At 47.9% G+C, this 20,555-nt stretch overlaps 1 protein-coding gene across 1 annotated transcript; it reads left to right on the top strand.

Annotated features, from left to right (window-relative positions):
- Positions 1–4,984: 4,984 nt before the first annotated feature.
- Positions 4,985–20,394, top strand: SVOP (SV2 related protein). The gene is made up of 16 exons (XM_056859185.1): positions 4,985–5,059; positions 6,543–6,703; positions 8,033–8,118; positions 8,642–8,740; positions 10,086–10,157; positions 11,129–11,253; positions 12,739–12,802; positions 13,939–14,064; positions 14,183–14,311; positions 14,525–14,598; positions 15,488–15,564; positions 16,744–16,851; positions 17,472–17,583; positions 18,380–18,461; positions 19,356–19,445; positions 20,193–20,394. The coding sequence occupies exons 1-16, from the start codon at positions 5,025–5,027 to the stop codon at positions 20,382–20,384; spliced, it is 1,632 nt and encodes a 543-aa protein (XP_056715163.1). The 5' UTR covers positions 4,985–5,024; the 3' UTR covers positions 20,385–20,394.
- The last annotated feature ends 161 nt before the right edge of the window (positions 20,395–20,555 follow it).

Genomic DNA, 20,555 nt, shown 5'->3' with positions numbered 1-20,555 from the left:
AAACATTGATAGGAGAAACTGGATAGAACTGAACTGTACTGCACCACCTCTATGTCTGGAGTGCTATCGGCCTACCCTGAATGTTGATGGGTTGTCATATCTTGAATTTGGATAAATATCCCTTCCTCAGTATGATCGGGGCTCAGAGATTTCTGCCCATTAGGGCCTCTGAGTCAGCAGCTGCAAATAAACTGTTTTCTTGAAATATTGATCTCAGGTCTCTCTCTCCCCCCACGAACCCTTGTTTGCCATATCACTTACTAACATCAGGGAAGGGTAACTCGAGTTTAAAATAACAAACTCCTGACTACGTCCTACGTTCCCTATCACTATCCCAGATTTATAGCTGGGAGTATCTACAGCTTCACATCTTCACATGGTAAGAAAATAGCTCGTTGAAACATACTGTAGGTTACATCCCCTTTTGATCTGGTCACAAACAATTTAAATAGCTGTTGACACATGCTGTAGGTTACATCCCCTTTTGATCTTGGTTACAAACAATTTAACCCTTGAGTGACTGAAATACAATGAAACTCGCTATCTAAGACACATCATAAATGCACTTCATTCATGGATTCCTAGTTTGCCTATGTTGGGTTGTTGTTTAACGCTCCTAGGAACTAGGTGGCCCTGACCTGGATGGCCCAGGCTAGCCTGATCTTGTCAGATCTCAGAAGCTAAGCAGGGTCGGCCCTGGTTAGTATTTGGATGGGAGACCACCAAGGAATACCAGGGTTGCTGTGCAGAGGAAGGCACTGGCAAACCACCTCTGTTAGTCTCTTGCCATGAAAACCCCCAAAAGGGGGTCGCCATAAGTCGGCTGCAACTTGAGACAGCACTTTACACACACACACACACACACACAGGAACTAGGTGAAGAATTGCTTTCCAAGCCTTTTATTTGTAGACTGTAGCTGCTAAGCATCTTTACTTGGCAGTAAGTCCTACTTCTGAGTAAACATGCATAGAATAGTATTTGTTAATTAGCCTACAAATATATCATTAATTTCCAGTGACCCCAGTGTTGCCAACCTCCAGGTAATAGCTGGAGATCTCCTGCTATTACAACTGATCTCCAAACTCCAGCCGATAGAGATCAGTTCCCCTGGAGAAAATGGCTGCTTTGGCCATTGGACTCTATGGCACTGAAGTCCCTCCCCTCCCCAAACCCCGCCCTCCTCAGGCTCCGCCCCAAAAACCTCCCACCGATGGTGAAGAGGGACCTGGCAACCCTAAGTGACCTGCTGCTTATTCATTTTTAAAAAATGCAATTTAAAAGTGTCCAAGATGACAGAATTCCAGCGGTTCAGGTAGAAGAATTACAGTCCTGGTGACAAATGCTAGGGTCTCGTGGCTAGAACTGGCAGCTCTGGCTTGGGGAATTCTGGAGATTTGAGGTCATTGCCTGGAAAGGGCACAGTTTGGGTAGGAGAAGGAATGTGATGCATACAGGCCACCCTCTGAAGTTGCCATTTCCTCCAAGGGAACTCCAAGAAAACTCCAGGCCCCACATGGATGTTGGCAACCTGGCTGGCCTGCTTATCCCAGTTTTTTAGGATCCTCTCCTCTGCTTCTTTCTAAATGCCCAGTTGCCTAAAACGTATCCATATATAGCACAGAAGGGAGCCAATGTGGTATAGTGGTTAAGGTGTCAGACTAGGACCTTGGAGACCCAGGTTCAAATTTCCGCTTGTGCCACGGAAGCTTGCTGGGTGACCTTGGGCCAGACACACTCTCAGCCTCGACCCTGGCAAGTATTTGGATGGGAGACTGTTGTGCCCAGGTATTCATAACCTGCACCGTTCAGATGCACACGAGAATAGAGTAGACATGAAAGCCCCAACCCCCCTCCCTTCTCTCTGTGCCTGTGAATAAAGCTTTCATTCTTAAATGTATCGAAGGGCAAGCAGGCACAGTAGAAGCTAAATTAGGTAATGATGACAGAAAATCGGATGTTCTCAGTTGTATCTTTATTGAGTTGGAATGCTGAAAGTCTATAAAGATGCTTGCTTTAGCTCCGCCCTGGGTGGCATTGTCTCGACTGCTAGTCTTGATTTTGTCCACCCAGCTGCACTTTTTTTGATCAAATAAATGAGCTGTAAATTCATCCAACTTCCTTTCAATTGTCTTTCATTGGACTCTGTAGACAATTTTGGGTCACAACATTGGCGCCCAACGTTGGGATAAGGAGGCAGAAAATGACAAACCACCATATAGCACAGAAATATAGTTTCCTAATTTTACGGTTTTCAGAGTCGTTATACAGTAAAACTCTAGATTTGCCACCCGAACAAGGAAGCTTATATTTTACCAGTCTTATAATGTGATATACATTTGATACAAAATGAGTGCCTATGGGAAAGCAAGGGCTGGCTGATAGTAGGTTCCTTGCCCATTTAAATAAATGCATACAGTTTTGCAGAAAGACTCTGCCTTACAATCAAGTGTCACTTTGCTGCCCCAACCAGCGTGCTCCACTGGTAAAGAAGGGCCAGGCTAGCCTGATCTTGTTAGTTCTCTGAAGCACAGCAGGGTCAGCCCTGATTAGTACTTGAATGGGAGACCACCAAGGAAGTTGAGGGTTGCTTTGCAGAGGCAGACAATAATGGCAGCCTACCTTTTCTCATCTCTTACCTTGAAAAACCCTTGAGTCAACTCAAGGCCCCCCTGGCATTTCAAAACTGAGCCAAGATTTGGACCTGTAACTACCCTGTATAAGCTTATTCACTCTACCTGCCACATTCCAGGTAATGCTTTCTTTCACAAAAAGCTGCTTGATTGCTTTATCATAAAGTCAAGTGCCTCTTGAAAAGAAAAGAACAAATGAGGCAAATAAGCAAGGAAGAGCTTGCAAGGAAGCCATTTAGCCTTAATAGCTGTAGTCTGAAAATAAAAGTTCCGCAACTTATACGATAAATGGCAGAGGCAGGTGGAGTGGGGTCCTTGATTTATCAAGGCAGTATACAAGATTTGTTTTAATATTCTGCTTCCTGAAGGCGGAAATACCCTTAAAGGAAAAATGAAGACGCGCCTCACAATAAATTACAATCCACTAGCAGTGCAAAACAGAATATCACAGGATGAAAATGTGAGGATAAAAATGGAGGAAAGGAGAATGATATAAGCTGCTTTGGGTCCCCATTGGGAAGAAAAGTGGGCCATAAATAAGTAAAACAATCCAGCACTATATTACACTTCAACCACCACCACCCAGTTCTTTTTGCATTTCAAGTTTTGAAAACTGCTTATGAAAATGACACATTCCAGTGTTCGCTTTAAGAACTGGCTCCCCTTGCAAACATTTCAACACTGTTGCCGGGACCACACAGTCTCAGGGTGTGTGTGTATCCTATTCTGTTCACATTTGACTGTGGCACCTGATAGGGATTAACTCAACTCCATATCCTCCCAGATAATAAGCATAATAATACTTGGCATTTCTACAGCACTTTATTTTAAATATTTTATGTAGTTTAGGATGTGCTAAATATGACCTTGTAAGGTAGTCTGGTATTATAATTTTACAGATGGAGAGGGTGTGTGTGAGAGACTGCAGCTCACCCAGTGAGATCTTGGCAGAGGTGACATTTGAATCTGGGGTCTTCATGGCTCACAATACATTAGCTGCTGCTACAGTACAGAAGCATTTCAATTATTTTATTATTTAGGAGTGATGTCTCCAGTGTCCTGCTCAAAGCAGCTTACCATTAAAACAATGTTATCAGTATAAAAACAACAAGTCATTAAAACAAGCCCAAGGGCCTAAAAACAGAATAAAACTGTCATCAGACCTGAAAAAGATCAAAACAGCTGGAAAAATAAAGCCCCTGATAAAAAGCCTGGGTTAAAAAAAAAAATGTTTTGGGTAGGCACGTGAAAGTCAGTGAGGTAGGGCACCAGGTGAGCCTCAAGGGGTGCCACCACAGAAAAGGCCTTGTATCTAGTCGCCACCCACCTTACCTGTGAAGGCACAGATAACAGGACACGAGAGGCAGAACTTAACTGGTGGCCAGACAATATGGGAGGAGTTTCGAATGGCGTTCTCAGTGAATGCCAATGAGAGTTACAAGCCAGCAAGGCATGCAGCATGACCCTGAGCATATTTTCTCACAAGTGACCCCCATTTTACACCTCAGGGTTCTAAGCCCAGTTCCTAGCCCTCTGCCCCCAAAATCCAGCAGCAGGGAGAATTACTATAGTTGTGGCTCTTGAAGGAAACTGCTTCTTCAGGTCCACGTTCTCACAGCTCAGATAGACTGCACCTTCTCAGAAGCTCCTTTGCAAACGAAATAAACTCGCTGCAGTGCCCAGTGCCACCCATCTCTGATTCCTTTCATCCCCCTACCAGCAATATTCAGGGGCCTAATGAGCTGTACTATGTTAGGCTGCCCACACAGGGCCAATGAGAAACGGCAACAGCACCACTCTGCCCGGCCTGCCGCCCTCACTAAGCCCCTGGGCAGGCGGACTTTCCATCCGCCGTCTTGAAAAGGCCCTAGCCAGAATACATGGACCTTTCCCGTTGGATGCATGGGGCTGGATCCCAGGAACCCTTGCCCACTAACCCCGGCACTTTCCCCTGTTGCAAAAAGACGGGGGCAAGCTGCTTGAGTCACGGGAAAGCGCACCCACGGGAGGAACGGAGATCCTGCCCAGGGGACGCCCCAGAAAGGTTGCATAATGTTGCCACGTCGCTTGCAACGTTGAGCTGACACATCCCTGGCTCTTGGCTGCCTGCCTGCCCTGGGGAGCCCCCCTGCCCCTCGCCCCCCTGCCCCCCTGCTGCAGGGCTGGAGCTCCTGAGCCCCCCAGGCCAGAGGGACCAGCCCCCCGACCCATTGGCCCAGGGGGGAAGGGCTGGGCGGCCGCTCGCCTCCGCCCCGCCCGGCTCCGGCCCTCCCCGCCGGCCGGCCGCGGGAGCTGTCCAGCAGCCGGAGCTCCTGAACCCGCCGCGCCTCCCGGCCGCCCCTCCCCGGCCCTGCAAGAGCGATGCGAGAGGCGCCTCCGGCTCCGCCTTTGCCATGGAGGAAGATTTGTTCCAGCTCCGGCAGCTGCCGTGAGTAACCGGGGTGGGGGGGGAAGCCAGGGTCCGCACAGCCTGCAAGACCCCCTTGCAAGACCCCCTTGCAAGGAGGGGACCTGCAAGACCCCCTTGCAAGGAGGGGACCTGCAAGACCCCCTTGCAAGGAGGGCGCTTCCCCCCCCTCCACCCCCGCCCTCTGTTCTGAAGGAGCGCCAGCCTGAACAATGCCCAGGGCCCACGGGGAGCCAGGGCCATTTTCCTTGCCCGCCTGCTCAGGATCCCCATCCCTGACCCTGGCTGGGCCAAGGCTTGCTCGGTTTAATTTTCTGTTTTAAAAGCCAGGAAGGGGGGGGGGTTATTTGCTGGTGTGCTTGCTCGTTTTTGAAAGGGGGGGCTTAAAGGGAAATCGACCCTCTCTCTCAAAGCATTCGCAGCTGAGCGGAATCTCTCGTCCCTGCACGCAAGACATCTTTTCCTTCTGGCGGTCTGGTTCCTCCAGGAATAGTGGCAATCTCTCTGCTTTCCCCTGCAAAATGCAGCTTTGTGGAGAGATTCACAAGTGCATGTGTGTGTGTGTGTGGGGGGGTCCCACTGGGAACTGTGGGCTTTGGAGAACGCGCCCTACTGCACAGGGGGGAACTCTCCCTCCTTGGATGGCTGCAGCAAGCGGCAACACCCACACAACTGCAGGGGTTCAAATTTGCTGAGCCGCCTTCTGTCTGGCTGTCAGAGTCTGTGCGAAAATCATAACCTTTGTTTTGTGATTTGCTTTGCTGTGTGCTGACGGTTTTTGTCACATGAGGAGGATCCCTAACTTGGCTCTCCATCAAGGGTCCTTTTCCCTTCAGCAAATGCATCATCATCTCGGTTTCAAAGCTGTGAGGTTTGTAGTGCATGCCAATGAATCCCCCCCACACACAAAGATGTGTCACGAATAAAGATTGTTTGCAAGGCAAGAATCACTAAGGGACATTAATGGATTTCTTTGGCATCAATGGTATTAGTCCTAAGTAGATCTGGCTAGAAAATCAGACAGTTTGCAATCAGCTGTATTTTGCTTTCTCAGTTCAAATGGGTTCCAGTAAACCTTTAATTTATGTCTTCTGAAAACCAGGCTTGAAGATTCCTTCCAAATGCAAAACATTTGTATTTATTTCAACATTGCTAGTCTGTGTTTCTCTGAGGACAAGGTAGTTTGAGTGTACAGATCATGTCTGGAAAGAACAATCAAAGCAGGTTTTAAAAGATTGGTGTCTTTTGGAAGACTGATTTGTATTTTTGTAAAAAAAAAAAAAAGTTTAGTTATCAGATTAGAGATTGAGACTGACTGGCTGGAGTTGCTTCCAGTGGGACAGAAGAAGGGATCTCTTGTGGGGTCCAGTCTGTTAATAGCTTTGTGGTTCCAAACCAACTCCTTCAATAGAGTTTCATGGAAATGCCCACACCTCCCTGTATTGGGCCCCCGCTTCTTCTGAGCGTCCACAGCAGGCTTTAACCCTCATTTCCACATCACCAGGGTGGTCAAGTTCCGTCGCACAGGGGAGAGCTCCCGATCAGAGGAGGATGCTATATCAGGCGAGCATGAAGTCGAGATTGAAGGAGTCCAGACAGCGTTAGAGCCTGTGGAGCTTGAAGATGGCGGGACGGTGCCAAAGGAGTTTGCTAATCCAACGGATGGTGAGTGGAGGGAAGGTGCATCCAAGCTTGAGAAAGGAGCAAAATATCCAGATGCTTTAAAAAGAACATTTAAAGGTGAAGGTTTTGAATTCAGATCACAAGAAGGACAGGAAGACTTTGTTCAGAGGAAGGTATTTGTTCCTATCAGTAATGGTTGGTTCTATCAACAGAAGTATCGTGTCCAGATTATGCGTAGTGATGGTATCACTTTACTCTGCTCTGGTTAGACCTCACCTAGAGTATTGTGTTCAGTTTTGGGCACCGCAATTTAAAAAAGATGTAGACAAGCTGGAACGTGTCCAGAGGAGGGTAACAAAGATGGTGAGGGGTCTGGAGAAAGTCCTATGAGGAAAGGTTGAAGGAGCTGGGTACGTTTAGCCTGGAGAGGAGAAGACTGAGAGAGACTATTATAACCATCTTCAAGGACTTGAAGGGCTGTCATATAGAGGAGGGTGCCGAGTTGTTTTCTGTTGCCCCAGAAGGTCTGACCATAACCAACGGGTTGAAATTAAATCAAAAGAGTTTCCATCTAGACATTAGGAAGAATTTTCTAACAGTTAAAGAGTTTCCTCAGTGGAACAGGCTTCCTTGGGAGGTGGTGAGCTCTCCTTCCCTGGAGGTTTTTAAGCAGATGGCCATCTATCAGCAATGCTGATTCTATGACCTTAAGCAGATAATGAGAGGGAAGGCATCTTGGCCATGTTTTGGGCATGAAGTAGGGGTCACTGGGGGTGTGTGGGGGGAGGTAGCTGTGAATGTGCTGGATTGTGCAGGGGGTTGGACTAGATGACCCTGGTGACCCCTTTCAACTCTATGATTCTAGAGTGGCTTAGGAAATTAACTGTGAAGAGAGATCTCTGTCTGAAATCTCACCTCCTCCACAGATGCCCCAGTGGCCTTGGGCAAACCACTGTCTCTCAGACTCAGTTCCACCATCTGCAATAGTGGGATGATAATATTGTCCTATTGTAGATAAGGATTACAGCAGCATGTATGTGAACCTTTGAAAAGGATATCTGAATGCTGCAAATTTTTTATTATCATGTGAGCTGATATTAAACTTCACAACATAGTTGGAGACCTTTGAAATTCAGGACTTCCAACCTTCTACTGACCTACTTGGGTTGGGCATCCAATGTTATTTTCAGGGGATGCACCAACCTGTCTACCCATTGCGGACTTCTGGGACAATCTTGATTCCAACGATGTCAGTGAGCGCGTAGAATCAATGAGCAAAGTAAACACTTGTTTCCGACACGGCAGACCATTTGTAGCTGCCGTAGCAGGTAGATCAACCCCCTTAACTGGAGTGTTTGATTTCTCCTCCAGATACTTTTATGGTGGAAGATGCGGTGGAAGCGATAGGATTTGGCAAGTTCCAGTGGAAGCTCTCCATTCTGACTGGCTTAGCATGGGCAAGTAGAACAGACCAATGGTCAAAGTCAAGTCTGGGCTTTGGATTGCAGGGTGTGGACCACTTTCAGCCCCCTCCCCCCCCATTCCTCCTTATCTCCCCGAGTGAATGATGAGAGAACCTAATCCAAAAGAGAACTCCTACCCACCGTGGAGAGCCAGCATGGTGTAGTGGTTAAGAGCGGTGGTTTGGAGTGGTAGAGTCTGATCTGGAGAACCAGGTTTGATTCCCCCACTCCACATGAGTGGCGGAGGCTAATCTGGTGAACTGGATTTGTTTCCCCACTCCTCCACACGAAGCCAGCTGGGTGACTTTGGGCAAGTTACAGCTCTGTTAGAGCTCTCTCAGCCCCACCTACCTCACAGGGTGTCTGTTGTGGGGAGGGGAAGGGAAGGCGATTGTCAGCTGGTTTGATTCTCCCTTGAGTGGCAGAGAAAGTCAGCATATAAAAACCAACTCTTCTTCATTCATTCATTCTCTGGCTGATGCTCATGGTGACTGTTTCTTCCTTCTCGCGCTTCTAGATGGCTGACGCTATGGAAATGATGATTCTGAGCATCTTAGCACCTCAGCTTCATTGTGAGTGGCGATTACCCACCTGGCAGGTTGCATTGCTCACTTCGGTAGGAAAATAGCAGACAGCACCTGTATTCTGTAAGGTTTTTTGACTCATTGCTGTAGGTTGTTAACAGAGTGAAAACCCATTCATTCCAACAAGACCACTGGTTTGGGGACAGAGACGTGGATTCTCTCTCCTGCCATCTCTCTCTCTTCCTCCCTCCCTCCCTCCACCTCTCTCTCCATCTATCCTCTCCATCTCTCTGTCTCCCTCCCTTCCCTCCACCTCTCTGTGGCTTAACACAAAGAGATGGTTAGTCATGATTGCCACGTTACTTAGCAGTGGGATTACTTTTTGTATTCATTTATTTTATTTAAAACATTTTCATGCCTCCTTTCCACCCAGCTTAGAGTTCCCAAGGTGGCAAACAGTTAAAAACATTAAAACAACTTTTAAAAATATACACATTTATTAAACCCGTTTAAAACAAGTAAACAGAACAAATGGATTGGAAGGATGGTCAGTGAGGGTCAATGAGGGAACGAACAGAAACATAAGTCTCCATCAAGTAGTAGAAGATTATGACAGAAGGGGACAGATGAATCTCCCTGGGGAGGGAATTCCCCAATTTTGGTGCCACAGCTGAGAAGGCCCTTTCCTGGGTTGCTGTCCATCTAGCCTCAGGTGGTAAAAGCACCCAAACCGGGCCCCTGAAGATGACATCGTGGTCATCACATGGAAGCAGGCAATCCTTAAGGTAGGCTGAGTCTAAGCCACTCAGGGCTTTAAAGTCAAAACCAGCACCTTGAACAGAAGCAAACTGGAAGCCACTGTAAATGGGACCAGACTGGAATAATCTGGTCCCTACGACCCACTCCAGTGAACACCCTGTATCAACTGTAGCTCCCTGACAGTCTTCAAGGGCAGCACCAAATAGAGTGCATTGCAGTAATCTAAACTAGATGTCACCAGGGCATGCACCACAGTGGCAAGATCTTTTCTATCCAGGGAGGGCCACAGCTGGCTCATCAGCCAAAGCTGCTGAAAGGCACCCCTGTAACTATCATTGGTAGTTCAAAAGTTAGTAGCGCAAAAATGATTGAGACTGGATTTCTTTCTTGACAATTCAGATATTGGGGCACAGATCTGATGCCCTCCCTCTACAGTCTGATTGTAACATTCAGTGGCCACCTTCTGAATCTTGTAATATCAGCTTGTCCAATGAAAGGACTTTTTTTGCAAACGCTTTGCTCTGGATTAAAATGTTTGTATTAAATGCCCATTTTGAGAGACTGTTGAAGTTTGGGGGGAAATTGCTTTCCATCTGGCCTTTGCTTCTGGATGTTCCTCTGACAAAATTCCCATCTCAGCCTGCAGGTAACAAAACATCCTCCTTTTATTTCCCACAGGTTGTGTTTGTGGGCATGATGTCCAGCTCTACCCTCTGGGGAAACATCTCAGACCAGTATGGAAGAAAAACAGTAAGTCTCTGGGTTTCCCTTGGAATCAATGCTTGTGCCTTCGGATGGACAGACGGAGAGCCAGGGTGGTCCTCAGTGGCCAAGGAAAGGGTCTTACACCAGGGAGATGAATCCCCCCCTTTGCCACTCAGTCACCAAGTCTTCTCTCTAGAGGCCAGATTCACACAAGCCACTTAGAGCATTTTTCTCTCACAATGGGTACGCACATATCAAAAACTATAGTTCTAAATGCACAAATATCAGATTTTGGACATGTGAAAACAAAAAGATAGTTTAAAGGTAGCACAAGGAAAGGGAAGAGCAGACTTCTTTTTTACTTCAGGTGGAATCAAGGTGCAAAAGGCAAGCGATTGGGACGCCACCTTTCCTGTATCACCATCAACACAGAAACCCAATGGAGGGACACTGATCTCTTACATTTTTATCCCAGCCTTCCTCTAAGGAGCTCAAGACAGCATCTGTGATTCTCCCATCCTCTGTTTTATCTTTCCAATGGCCCTGTGAGGTAGCTTAGACTGAGACAGAGAGTGGCTGGCCCAGGTCAGCCAGGGCAGGGTGTTTGATGGTAGAGTAAGGATATGAACCCTGTTTTCTCCAGTCCTGTACTCTAACCTCTGCACCTCAGAAGAAGAAGGGTTGGTTTTTCTATGCCGACTTTCTCTACCACTTAAGGGAGACTCAAACTGGCTTACATTCACCTTTCCCTTCCTCTCCTCACAACAGTCACCCTGTGAGGTAGGGGGGCTGAGAGAGCTGTGACTAGCCCAAGGTCTCCCAGCTGGCTTAATGTGTAGGAGCGGGAAAACCAACCCTGTTCACCAAATTAGCGTCCACTGCTCATGTGAAGGAGTGGGGAATCAAACCTGGTTCTCCAGATTAGAGTGCACCGCTCTTAACCACTGCTCTTAACCACTACACAATGCTCTCTCTCTCTCTCTCAAGGCTTTCCCTCCTGTCTCCATTCTATGCAGGGGCTAAAGATCAGTGTGTTGTGGACCTTATATTATGGGATCCTTAGTGGATTTGCACCAATATACAGCTGGATCTTGGTGCTGCGGGGCTTGGTGGGGTTCGGCATTGGAGGAGTGCCTCAGTCGTAAGTAGATATTCCCACTTCCCATCACTTTTCCTTCTCCTGCAAAGTTGAGCAGCTCCCCATCATACCATGAGAAGACCACAAGAAGAGCCTGGCAGGATCAGGCCGGCGGGCCCTTCCAGTCTAGCATCCCATCTCACACAGGGGCCAACGACAGGGTAGAGAGGCCAAGCGAGGTCTTCCCCTGATGTTACTTCCTGGCACTGGGATTCAGATGTTGACTGCCTCTGAAGGTGGAGGTTCCCTTCAGTCACCACTGTCCCCTACCACTTGATAACTCTCTTCCAGCTCCTAGGACCTCTATCATCCTTGTGAGGTACAGAGACATTTCCCCTTCTCCCTTGTTGTGCAGAGTTTGGCCTTTTGATGAGGTCCTCAATTCCGCCTCCTGTCTCAGTTCAGTGGTGCTTGCAAGAACACAGAGGGGGTCAAAACATGGCCATCTTTCACGTCACCTAATCTGAGCAAAAAATCTGTAGCCCAGATACCCTTTTCTTCCTGGCAGCTCAGGTTTCTCATGGCTATCTTAATTAGCCTGCAAAAGAGCTCAGCTGACTTGCAAGGTACTTATAGCTTTTTAACAGTTTATCTGAACAGCATGGATCAGAACATTTCTGGAAAGGCAAAAATGACCAAAACAGAGTCAGGAGGTCAAGATTTGCCCCCCCCCCAGTATACTGCTGCTCTGGTCAGCTTTCTGCTTCCACCCCTCCTCAATTAGCCTTATTAAACATTGATGCTTTGGTTCCACAGTGGGGCTATTCCAATGCAATTCAAGCCTGCCCAAAACCAGTGGCTAATGGATTTGAATTTAAAAAAATCAATATCCACTCGCAGCTAAAGTTTTTTCTAGAGCTGTTCCCAGAGAAATGGAGCCAAAGCTTTCAACGCTGTTACAGATGTGATGGATTCCCCTCTGCACAATCGACAAGGAATTCCACCATTCTGATACCAGCCAGCGAGGATGGGATGTATCTCTCAACATGGATGGACGTATTGGTCCCTAGGGACTGCATCATGTTAACTTCGATTGAGAGTGCGCCTTGATATTTTAATGTCCCTCTTGATATGCCACTTGGAAAGCTTTAAGAAGGGAGTGGACATGTTTATGGAGGAGAGGGCCATCCATGGCTACTAGTCAAAATGGATACTAGTCAGGATGCATACCTATTATCTCCAGGATCAGAAGAGCAGGTCTATTCTATGAGGTGCTTTGGAACACAGGCAGGATGGTGCTGCTGCTGTAGTCTTGTTTGTGGGTCTTCCTAGAGGCACCTGGTTGGCCACAGTGTGACCAGACTGCCGGACTGGATGGGCCTGGGTCTGATCCAGCAGGGCCTTTCTTATGTTCTTATGTTTTCCCATCTGTTCACAATAATGTTGTTTTGTTATCTTCTTGTGGTAGATTTTATAGAAAGCCGGTTAGATATATAGATTTCCTCCCTCCTGCTTCAATGTGTTCTTCTGTGTTTTTGTTCTCTTCAGGGTCACTTTATATGCAGAATTCCTTCCAATGAAAGCCAGAGCAAAATGCATTTTGCTAATTGAGGTAGGTGACATTTGGTCAACACAAAAGGTGTTCCCTTTTGGTTCCAACATTCAGGGTCATGGTCAGATGCTTATTCTGGTTGGATTCCCATGCTGAGGCAGTAGAGGGGCGGCTTGGCCATTAAGGACACTGGGGAAAGTTCCGGTGGGACAATGGCTTGGGAAGCTGCTCCCTACCCAGGAGCCCCCCAGCCCCACCAAGGGGGGTTTCCCCTTACCCAGGGCGGCCTCAGGCCAGACGGACTGGAGTTGCTGCCAAGAGTCAACATTCCCAGCCTCCCAGAAGATGGCTGGGCAAAAGCTGTCAGCCCTCGCCCTGTGTGGGGCAGGGGGCCTACTCTTCCTCCCACCTTCCCCTCCTCTGTTGGGGGGCTGGAGATGGGGTCCTTTTCCAAGGCCATTTCTGACTCCTGTCCTCCCCTGTGTGTGGGTGGGGGGGGTAAGCCAAGTAACTCATGGGACACTGCCAGCAGTGCAGGGATTACTTGGTTCAGCTGGCCCTTGGCTGCCAGGGGCCCTCCAAGGTGGCAGCCCACCAGGAACTTTCCCAGTGGGTTAAAGAGCCTGTCTGCCCCATGTATGAGGAACAGAAAAAAGCACCTTGAACACATGAAGCTGCCTTCTACTGAATCAGACCCCTGGTCCATCAAAGTCAATATTGTATACTCAGACCGGCAGCGGCTCTCCAGGGACTCAGGCAAGGGGTCTTTCACATCACCTACTTCCTTAGTCCCTTTAACTGGAGATGCTGGGGATTGAACCTGGGACCTTCTGCATGCCAGGCAGATGTTCTACCACTGAGCTACTGCCCTTATGTGTGGTTGAACTCCTTTCTGAAACGACGCATGACCACAAGAAAGGTTGAATTACAGGTGCGTTCCATCTTCCCTGTGCTTTCCAGGCATGTGAGGTTTGGGTCTTAATTAAGCCTCCTCACATAACCCTTTGAGCAGGTGAATTCCAATTATTCCAACAAAAACCAATCCAGTTCTGGATGCCGTGCAGTGTGAAGCCACAGATCAGTCATTTCTCTCTCGCAGAGCACAGAAGCCACAAGGTCCAGATGTTCATAGAAGGGATTGTTTTATTTCACCTGTTACGACAACCAACCTGCCTTCTCTCCTTCTTCACCGGCAGGTCTTCTGGGCCATCGGGACGGTCTTCGAAGTCCTTCTGGCCGTGTTTGTGATGCCCACCCTGGGGTGGCGTTGGCTGCTCATCCTCTCAGCCCTCCCTCTTCTGCTGTTCGCCATCTTGTGTTTCGTAGGTATTCTTTTGCTGGGAAGGAAACTGAATAATATTAGTCACATCTGTCTAGTGTTTTTGCTGTTGTTTTGTTCTTGGTCTCCCTTACTTCCATGAACTTCCTTTGCTCCCTCAGTGGCTGCCGGAAAGCGCACGGTACGACGTACTGTCTGGGAACCAAGAAAAGGCCATTGCCACTTTGAAAAGGATCGCCAATGAGAATGGAGCTCCAATGCCTCTCGGCAAATTGATCATCTCCAGGCAGGTGAGTCCAGAAAGGGGGGCATTCAGCAAAGGCCCAGTTTGTTTCAGGGGATGGATCTGGACCTCAGACTTGACCCAACCCTGAATACTTTGAGCAAAGGTGCTAAGTCAAGAAGGGCCCCAGGGGACGTGATATGAACAGTCTCTCTTCTCCTGTTTTGCCCTTGCTTTCCAACAAATATCAAGCATTCAAACTGTTGTTGTTTCCACACAGGAAGACCGAGGGAAAATGAGGGACCTCTTCACTCCCCAATTTAGATGGACAACACTTCTGCTTTGGTTTATATGGTGAGCTTATTTGATTCTCTGTAAACTTGTTTAATCCTTCATTAACTCCATCATTGCTGTTTGCTGTATCCAGGTGTTTTTCAATCTTCCCCCCAAATATTCTGGGCCTTGTGGGCCAGAAGCAAGAGGGCAGTTTGCTAAGTGGACGAGTAGGGAGAGCCTACAAGCAGCCCAGTCTGTGCCTGAGGAATCACCTGCTCAGGCTGAAGAGCTGGCAGTTTTATAGACTCAGACAGGAACCTGTTGGCTCCTTGCATCACCTGATACCTGCAGCACCATCCTCTGGTCCATCTCCTGTGGTGGCACTGTGGTGGCACAGCAGATAATCAGCCCAGCAGTCTCCTTGGCTTGCAAGCTGCCATGACGGCACAAGGGATAAGGCGCCTGGGTTTTGATGCCAACGAGATGGAAGGCCTTCAGCTGTTGAGGCAAGAAAAGAGAGCAGTAAAGGGTCCCCAGATGCAAACATCCCTATCTATTTGTGTTAAGCAGGCAATTTAGGAAGTACAGCTTGTTATGTTACGGACGGTGTGGCTGGTGTAAGGAAAGCTACACCTGTTGGAGTTCCCTCTTCTATACTGCCATTAACAGCACCGAACCCTGCTGCCTTCTGCTGATTTCTCTGTGAGCTGGTTTAATCCTTCATTAACTCCATCGTTGCTGATTGCTTTGTGCAGGCGTATTGAAATCTTCCCCCAAATATTCTAGGAAACGATACTTTGGCAAGCTTATCGCTCATCCAGTAAGCTTAGATTGGACTGATTTGGTCTCTTTCCTCAGTTAAATGAAGGCCCTTCCCAGAGAAGGCACATTTCACAGATTCCTTTCCATTTTATGTCGCTTCTTATACATCTGACCCTTTCATACACTTCCATTGGTTTCCCCACAGGTTCTCCAACGCCTTTTCTTATTATGGATTAGTTTTATTAACGACAGAGCTCTTCCAAGCAGGAGACCTCTGCAGCAGTGAGTATGATCTTGTCTCAGCATCGCAGATACAGGACAGCCTTTCAAAGGACTCCTTGCTTGTTTATTTAAAAATGTATACTCTACCTTATCCAAAAGTTCCATCTGGTTTCAATCTGTTGGTAGTAACAAAAGTTTAACAGTAATCAATATAAAACACATTTTAAAAATTCAGAATGCCCAGATTAAAATCAGTAACAAAGTAATCACATCAGATCAAAGAAAAATCTAAAGAAAAGGACTGTTTTGGAAGTATTTCAGAACACTAGTAACAAAGGTGCTTTGTTGACTTCTTCTGACAGCCCATTCCATGGAATTGCTGCTTCCCCCCTCCCTCTTGTGTTACCAGGAGTTCTTGCAGAGGGTGTCTGCACTTGGCAGAGGGAACAGCTAACAGCATTTTCGGAGTACTTAAATTGCTGAGTTTGAGACTCTGACATACCTGTCATCTGGTATGGCTGGAGAAGATTTCTCTGCATTAGTTGCACAAGTGATTGGACAGGGTGAAGACATTACCGGCTGGCTGCCTTTTGGCTTAAAATCAGCTCTAGGCAGTTTTCAGGCAGGAAAGCAGGGTCTCACTTGGTCCTCAGCGGTTATCCTGAGGACCACATCAGTCCCACTGAACTTCCCCAACTTGATTTTGCATCTTGTTCCCCTCCAATTGCCCCAACTCTTCTTCCTGATGTTCCCAGAACTAATTGATCTCCCATTCCCATGTTTCTTTTGGATATTATGCCTGCAAACAAGGTGTACAGTGACCAAGAGAGGGACCCAAGTACATTTCCTTTGGGACTGGGGTTCACCTGCACCCAGGGTTAGGGTCTGGAAGGCATTTACGCCCATGGTGGATTAGCCAGGGATGGCGATACCCTTGAGTCCCCTGGAGCTCACTGCTCTCCAAGCGCCTTTGTGTGATGCACTCTCACTCCTTGCCTGAACCACACATGGTGGCTTGGCTTGTGTAAGTCATCCTATGGGGATCTGGTGGATAGATAGCTCTGCTGCACAGTAGGGGTGGGACCGTTTGGCCTTTGGGCAGGCGCCAAACTCTATGGCTCTCAGGCATAGCAGGCCACCAATGACAGGGAGATCAGCATGCCCGAGTCAAAAGGATGCAAAGAGATGGTTGAAAACGTCACACCTTCCTCCTCTTCTCCTTAATCCCCCCTATTCAAGTATCTAGCAGAAGGAAAACGTTGAAGGCCACATGCAGCCTGGCCTGTGAGTACCTAACAGAAAAGGACTACATTGATCTGCTGTGGACGACCCTGTCCGAGTTCCCAGGTAGGCAACTGGAAAAGGGGGGTGTCGTACATTGCCTCAGGCTGCTCCTGGAGGATGCTTTCTCTTGGGGAAGCCACAGGCCTGGAAGCAGTTCCTACTTGGCTCCAGGAAAACTGAAACTGCAGCAGAAGTAGTATTAGTACGTACCATTTATGAATGTTATTTGCAACCATTCCCAATGTGCTCTTCTTAAGCTTTACCTAGCAGTCTTCAAGCCCAGATTCATGCTAAGGAGATAGATATGATTCTTGGGAGTGTTAAATATCACATTAGATGTCCTGTTTGTGCGAAAATCCTTTGGATGTGCAGAGCCGCAAATCCACTCTGGCCTGTCGGAGTTGGGGCAATGGAAGGCATGAGAAACAGGGGCCAGAGAAGCAGAGTATGGGAATCCTTAATCTGGCCTTGCAAATAAATCAATAGAAGATAATGCCCAATAAACCATTTTATTAGCCCCATAGTTTGCACATGCCCATGTTAGTTGTAAATGGCTTAAAATTTAAGTTTCCTTGCATGTTCGCCTGCAGGAAATTCTTCTTTGCCCCAGGAGACCAGGGCAGTGGCTATTCACAAGGCCACTGGTAGCAAAATGGAATCATCCAAGCTCTCTCTTTCTCCAGGTGTTCTGGTGACCTTATGGATCATTGACCGGATTGGACGGAAGAAAACCATGGCTCTCTCTTTTTTGGTCTTCTCATTTTGTAGTCTCCTGCTCTTTCTCTGTGTTGGCAGGTGAGAAATGTGATCCAAACAAATGGGAGGGAATGGGCAAAAAATTGCAGAAGTGGGTGCAGGGCATCCCCTCTCTCTCATTCAGATACTGCAGTTTGTTGGTTCCCTGGGGACTGATTCAAACATTACAGTCCCCCTGTGGAAGCTGCTGAAAAACACTTTCATCTGGGGGTTGTAACATTTTGAAAGCTGATTGCCAGTTCGTGTGGTTTGAGCTAATTGCATGGAGAGTCTCCACATCGAAGCTTGTGTGGTTTTTCCTGCACATGTGTGATTTCTGAACTTTTAAACAGCACAGGGACCAAGCATGTCAGAGCTGGCAAACTGCCCTCAAATGGTGACTGCAATATATGAGGAAGATTCAATACGAATGCAAAGAATTACATGTGCAGCTTTAGAGATGCTTACTTTCTATGCTTATCCCTTTTATTTTATTTATTTTATTAAATTTATATCCTGCCCTCCCCAGCAAAGCCGGGCTCAGGGCGGCACACAACATATTAAAAAACATTCCTAAGTAAAAATTAGCCCCGTAGAAACCCATTTTGGTGCACTTTGTGGCATAAACTACAGCAGAAATAACCAGCTAGCACGCCCCACAACAACTATAGTTTACAGAGAAAAAGGGATGGGCGGATTTGGAAGGCCAGCGATTGAGGGAAAGACCGTAGCTGACCTCAACCATAGTCATTGCAGAGAAGTGTCAAGACCAGCCCAAATACATTACAGACATAAAACGATTGTCTCAGGTCTACACACATCGTTTTCGATAAATCTTGTCCTGTGTTTGTTGCAGAAAAGTTCTTACCGTGCTATTATTCATTGCAAGGGCTTTTATTTCTGGAGGATTTCAGGCCGCTTATGTGTACACCCCCGAGGTAAGGAAACCTGTTATTTTCTAAAAGGGGAGCTGCTGTCGGGTATATGATTGTCAAGAGCCAGTGGTGAATACTGAGTGGCAACAGTTGAGATGGGGCTGGGGCTGTTAACCCGGAAGGAACAGGGCAGGGCAGGGCATACCAACTGGGTGCCGGTTTGCTAGGGTGGCCAACTCCATGTTGGGAAATTCCTAGAGATTTGGGGGCAGAACTTGGGGAGAAGAGGGTTTGAAGAGGGGGACCCCAGTGGGGTATAATGCTATAGAATCCATCCTCCAAAGCAGCCATTTTTTCCGGGGACACGCACACACACTGAGATCTGTCATTCTGGAGATCAGTTGTAATACCGGGAGATTTCCAGGCCCTACCTGGATGCTAAGCAACAAGAAAAACTCAAAACCACTGTTAATACAAAAATGTAGGAACAAAACAGGGCAGGCGCAAAGTATCAAAAAACTATATTCAAAGTTATGAATAGTGCAAGACTCAAACAATCTTAGTATGACATACATATATACAACAATATACAGCAGCTGTCATAAATATGAACAGCAGTAACAACAACAGGCACACTGGCCGTCTCCAGAAAGACGTGAAGCAAAGTCCATTGAGGTAGGTGATCTTGATGTTAACTTCCAAAGGTGGAATCCACAATCCTGCCACTGCCAAAAACCGGACAAAGGCAGGACGTGTAATTCCATTTAAAATTAGAATTTAGAATTCCATTGAGCCCTATAATACTGCTAACTCTTGCCTTCTCCTCCGTCTAAGCCACTTGTCACTCAGGGCAGGTTGAGCTGTGCCAGCCAGCCAGATGAGCCTCCAGTCCTGAATCCTGGGAAGTGGGGGCAGTGAGAGATCCCTGGCTTTTAACATCTGTGGTTTTCTCTGCAGGTTTACCCCACAGCCACCCGTGCTCTGGGCCTGGGGACATGCAGCGGGGTGGCCAGAGTGGGAGCGCTCATCACTCCATTCATTGCCCAGGTAACAAAAACATCACCCTCCCCATCCCAAGGTTTACTTGGCTGCCACAAGGAGACAGGGGTGTGATCCTTCTTTAAGTGGACAATAACAGCCCCTGTAAGAAAGCAGCCAAAGGGTTAGAATCATAGAATCATAGAGTTGGAAGGGACCACCAGGGTCATCTAGTCCAACCCCCTGCACAATGCAGGAAATTCACAACTACCTCCCCACCAAACCCCCAGTGACCCCCTACTACATGCCCAGAAGATGGCCCAGATGCCTTCCCTCTCATCATCTGCCCAAGGTCACAGAATCAGCATTGCTGACAGATGGCCATCTAGCCTTTGCTTAAAAACCTCCAGGGAAGGAGAGCTCACCACCTCCCGAGGAAGCGTGTTCCACTGAGGAACCGCTCTGTTAGGAAATTCTTCCTAAAGTCTAGACGGAAACTCTTTTGATTCCCTGGAGGTTTTTAAGAAGAGGCTAGATGGCCATCTGTCAGCAATGCTGAGTCTCTGACCTTAAGCAGATGATGAGAGGGAGGGCATCTTGGCCATCTTCTGGGCATGGAGTAGGGGCCACTGGGGGTGTAGGGGGGAGGTAGTTGTGAGTTTCCTGCATTGTGCAGGGTGTTGGACTAGATGACCTTGGTGGTCCCTTTCAACTCTATGATTCTATGACCCTCCTTCCCTGGCCCTTCAGAATGAGCTGGGGGACCCATGTGAGTCTTTGCCAGTGTTGCTGCCTTTCCCCGCCTTCTCCTTGCAGGTGATGCTGGAGTCGTCGGTCTACCTGACACTGATCGTGTACAGCGGCTGCTGCCTCCTGGCTGCTTTGGCCTCCTGCTTGCTGCCCATTGAGACGAAAGGCCGGGGCTTGCAGGAGTCCACCCACAGGGAATGGGGTCAGGAGATGTTTGGGCGAGGAGTCCCCCGATCAAACTCTGGCTCTCAGGGCTGATGCAGGACATGTGGGATTGAGAAGGAAGCCTGGAGGTTTCCCCCACCCTCAAAGCCCCCACCCAGTCTGAAAGGCAGAACGCCTCATCGCTGCTGTGGATCCAAAAAGCACGAATGCGCGACCTGTGTCTCAGACTGCTTTTGGCTGGCCCCCGCAGCTGTCGCTTGTGCA

This window comes from Euleptes europaea, chromosome 13 (genome assembly GCF_029931775.1).
Source record: "Euleptes europaea isolate rEulEur1 chromosome 13, rEulEur1.hap1, whole genome shotgun sequence".
Lineage (NCBI taxonomy): Eukaryota > Metazoa > Chordata > Lepidosauria > Squamata > Sphaerodactylidae > Euleptes > Euleptes europaea.
The sequence above is the reverse complement of the archived record's forward strand: the minus strand, read 5'-3'. Positions and strand labels throughout refer to the sequence as shown.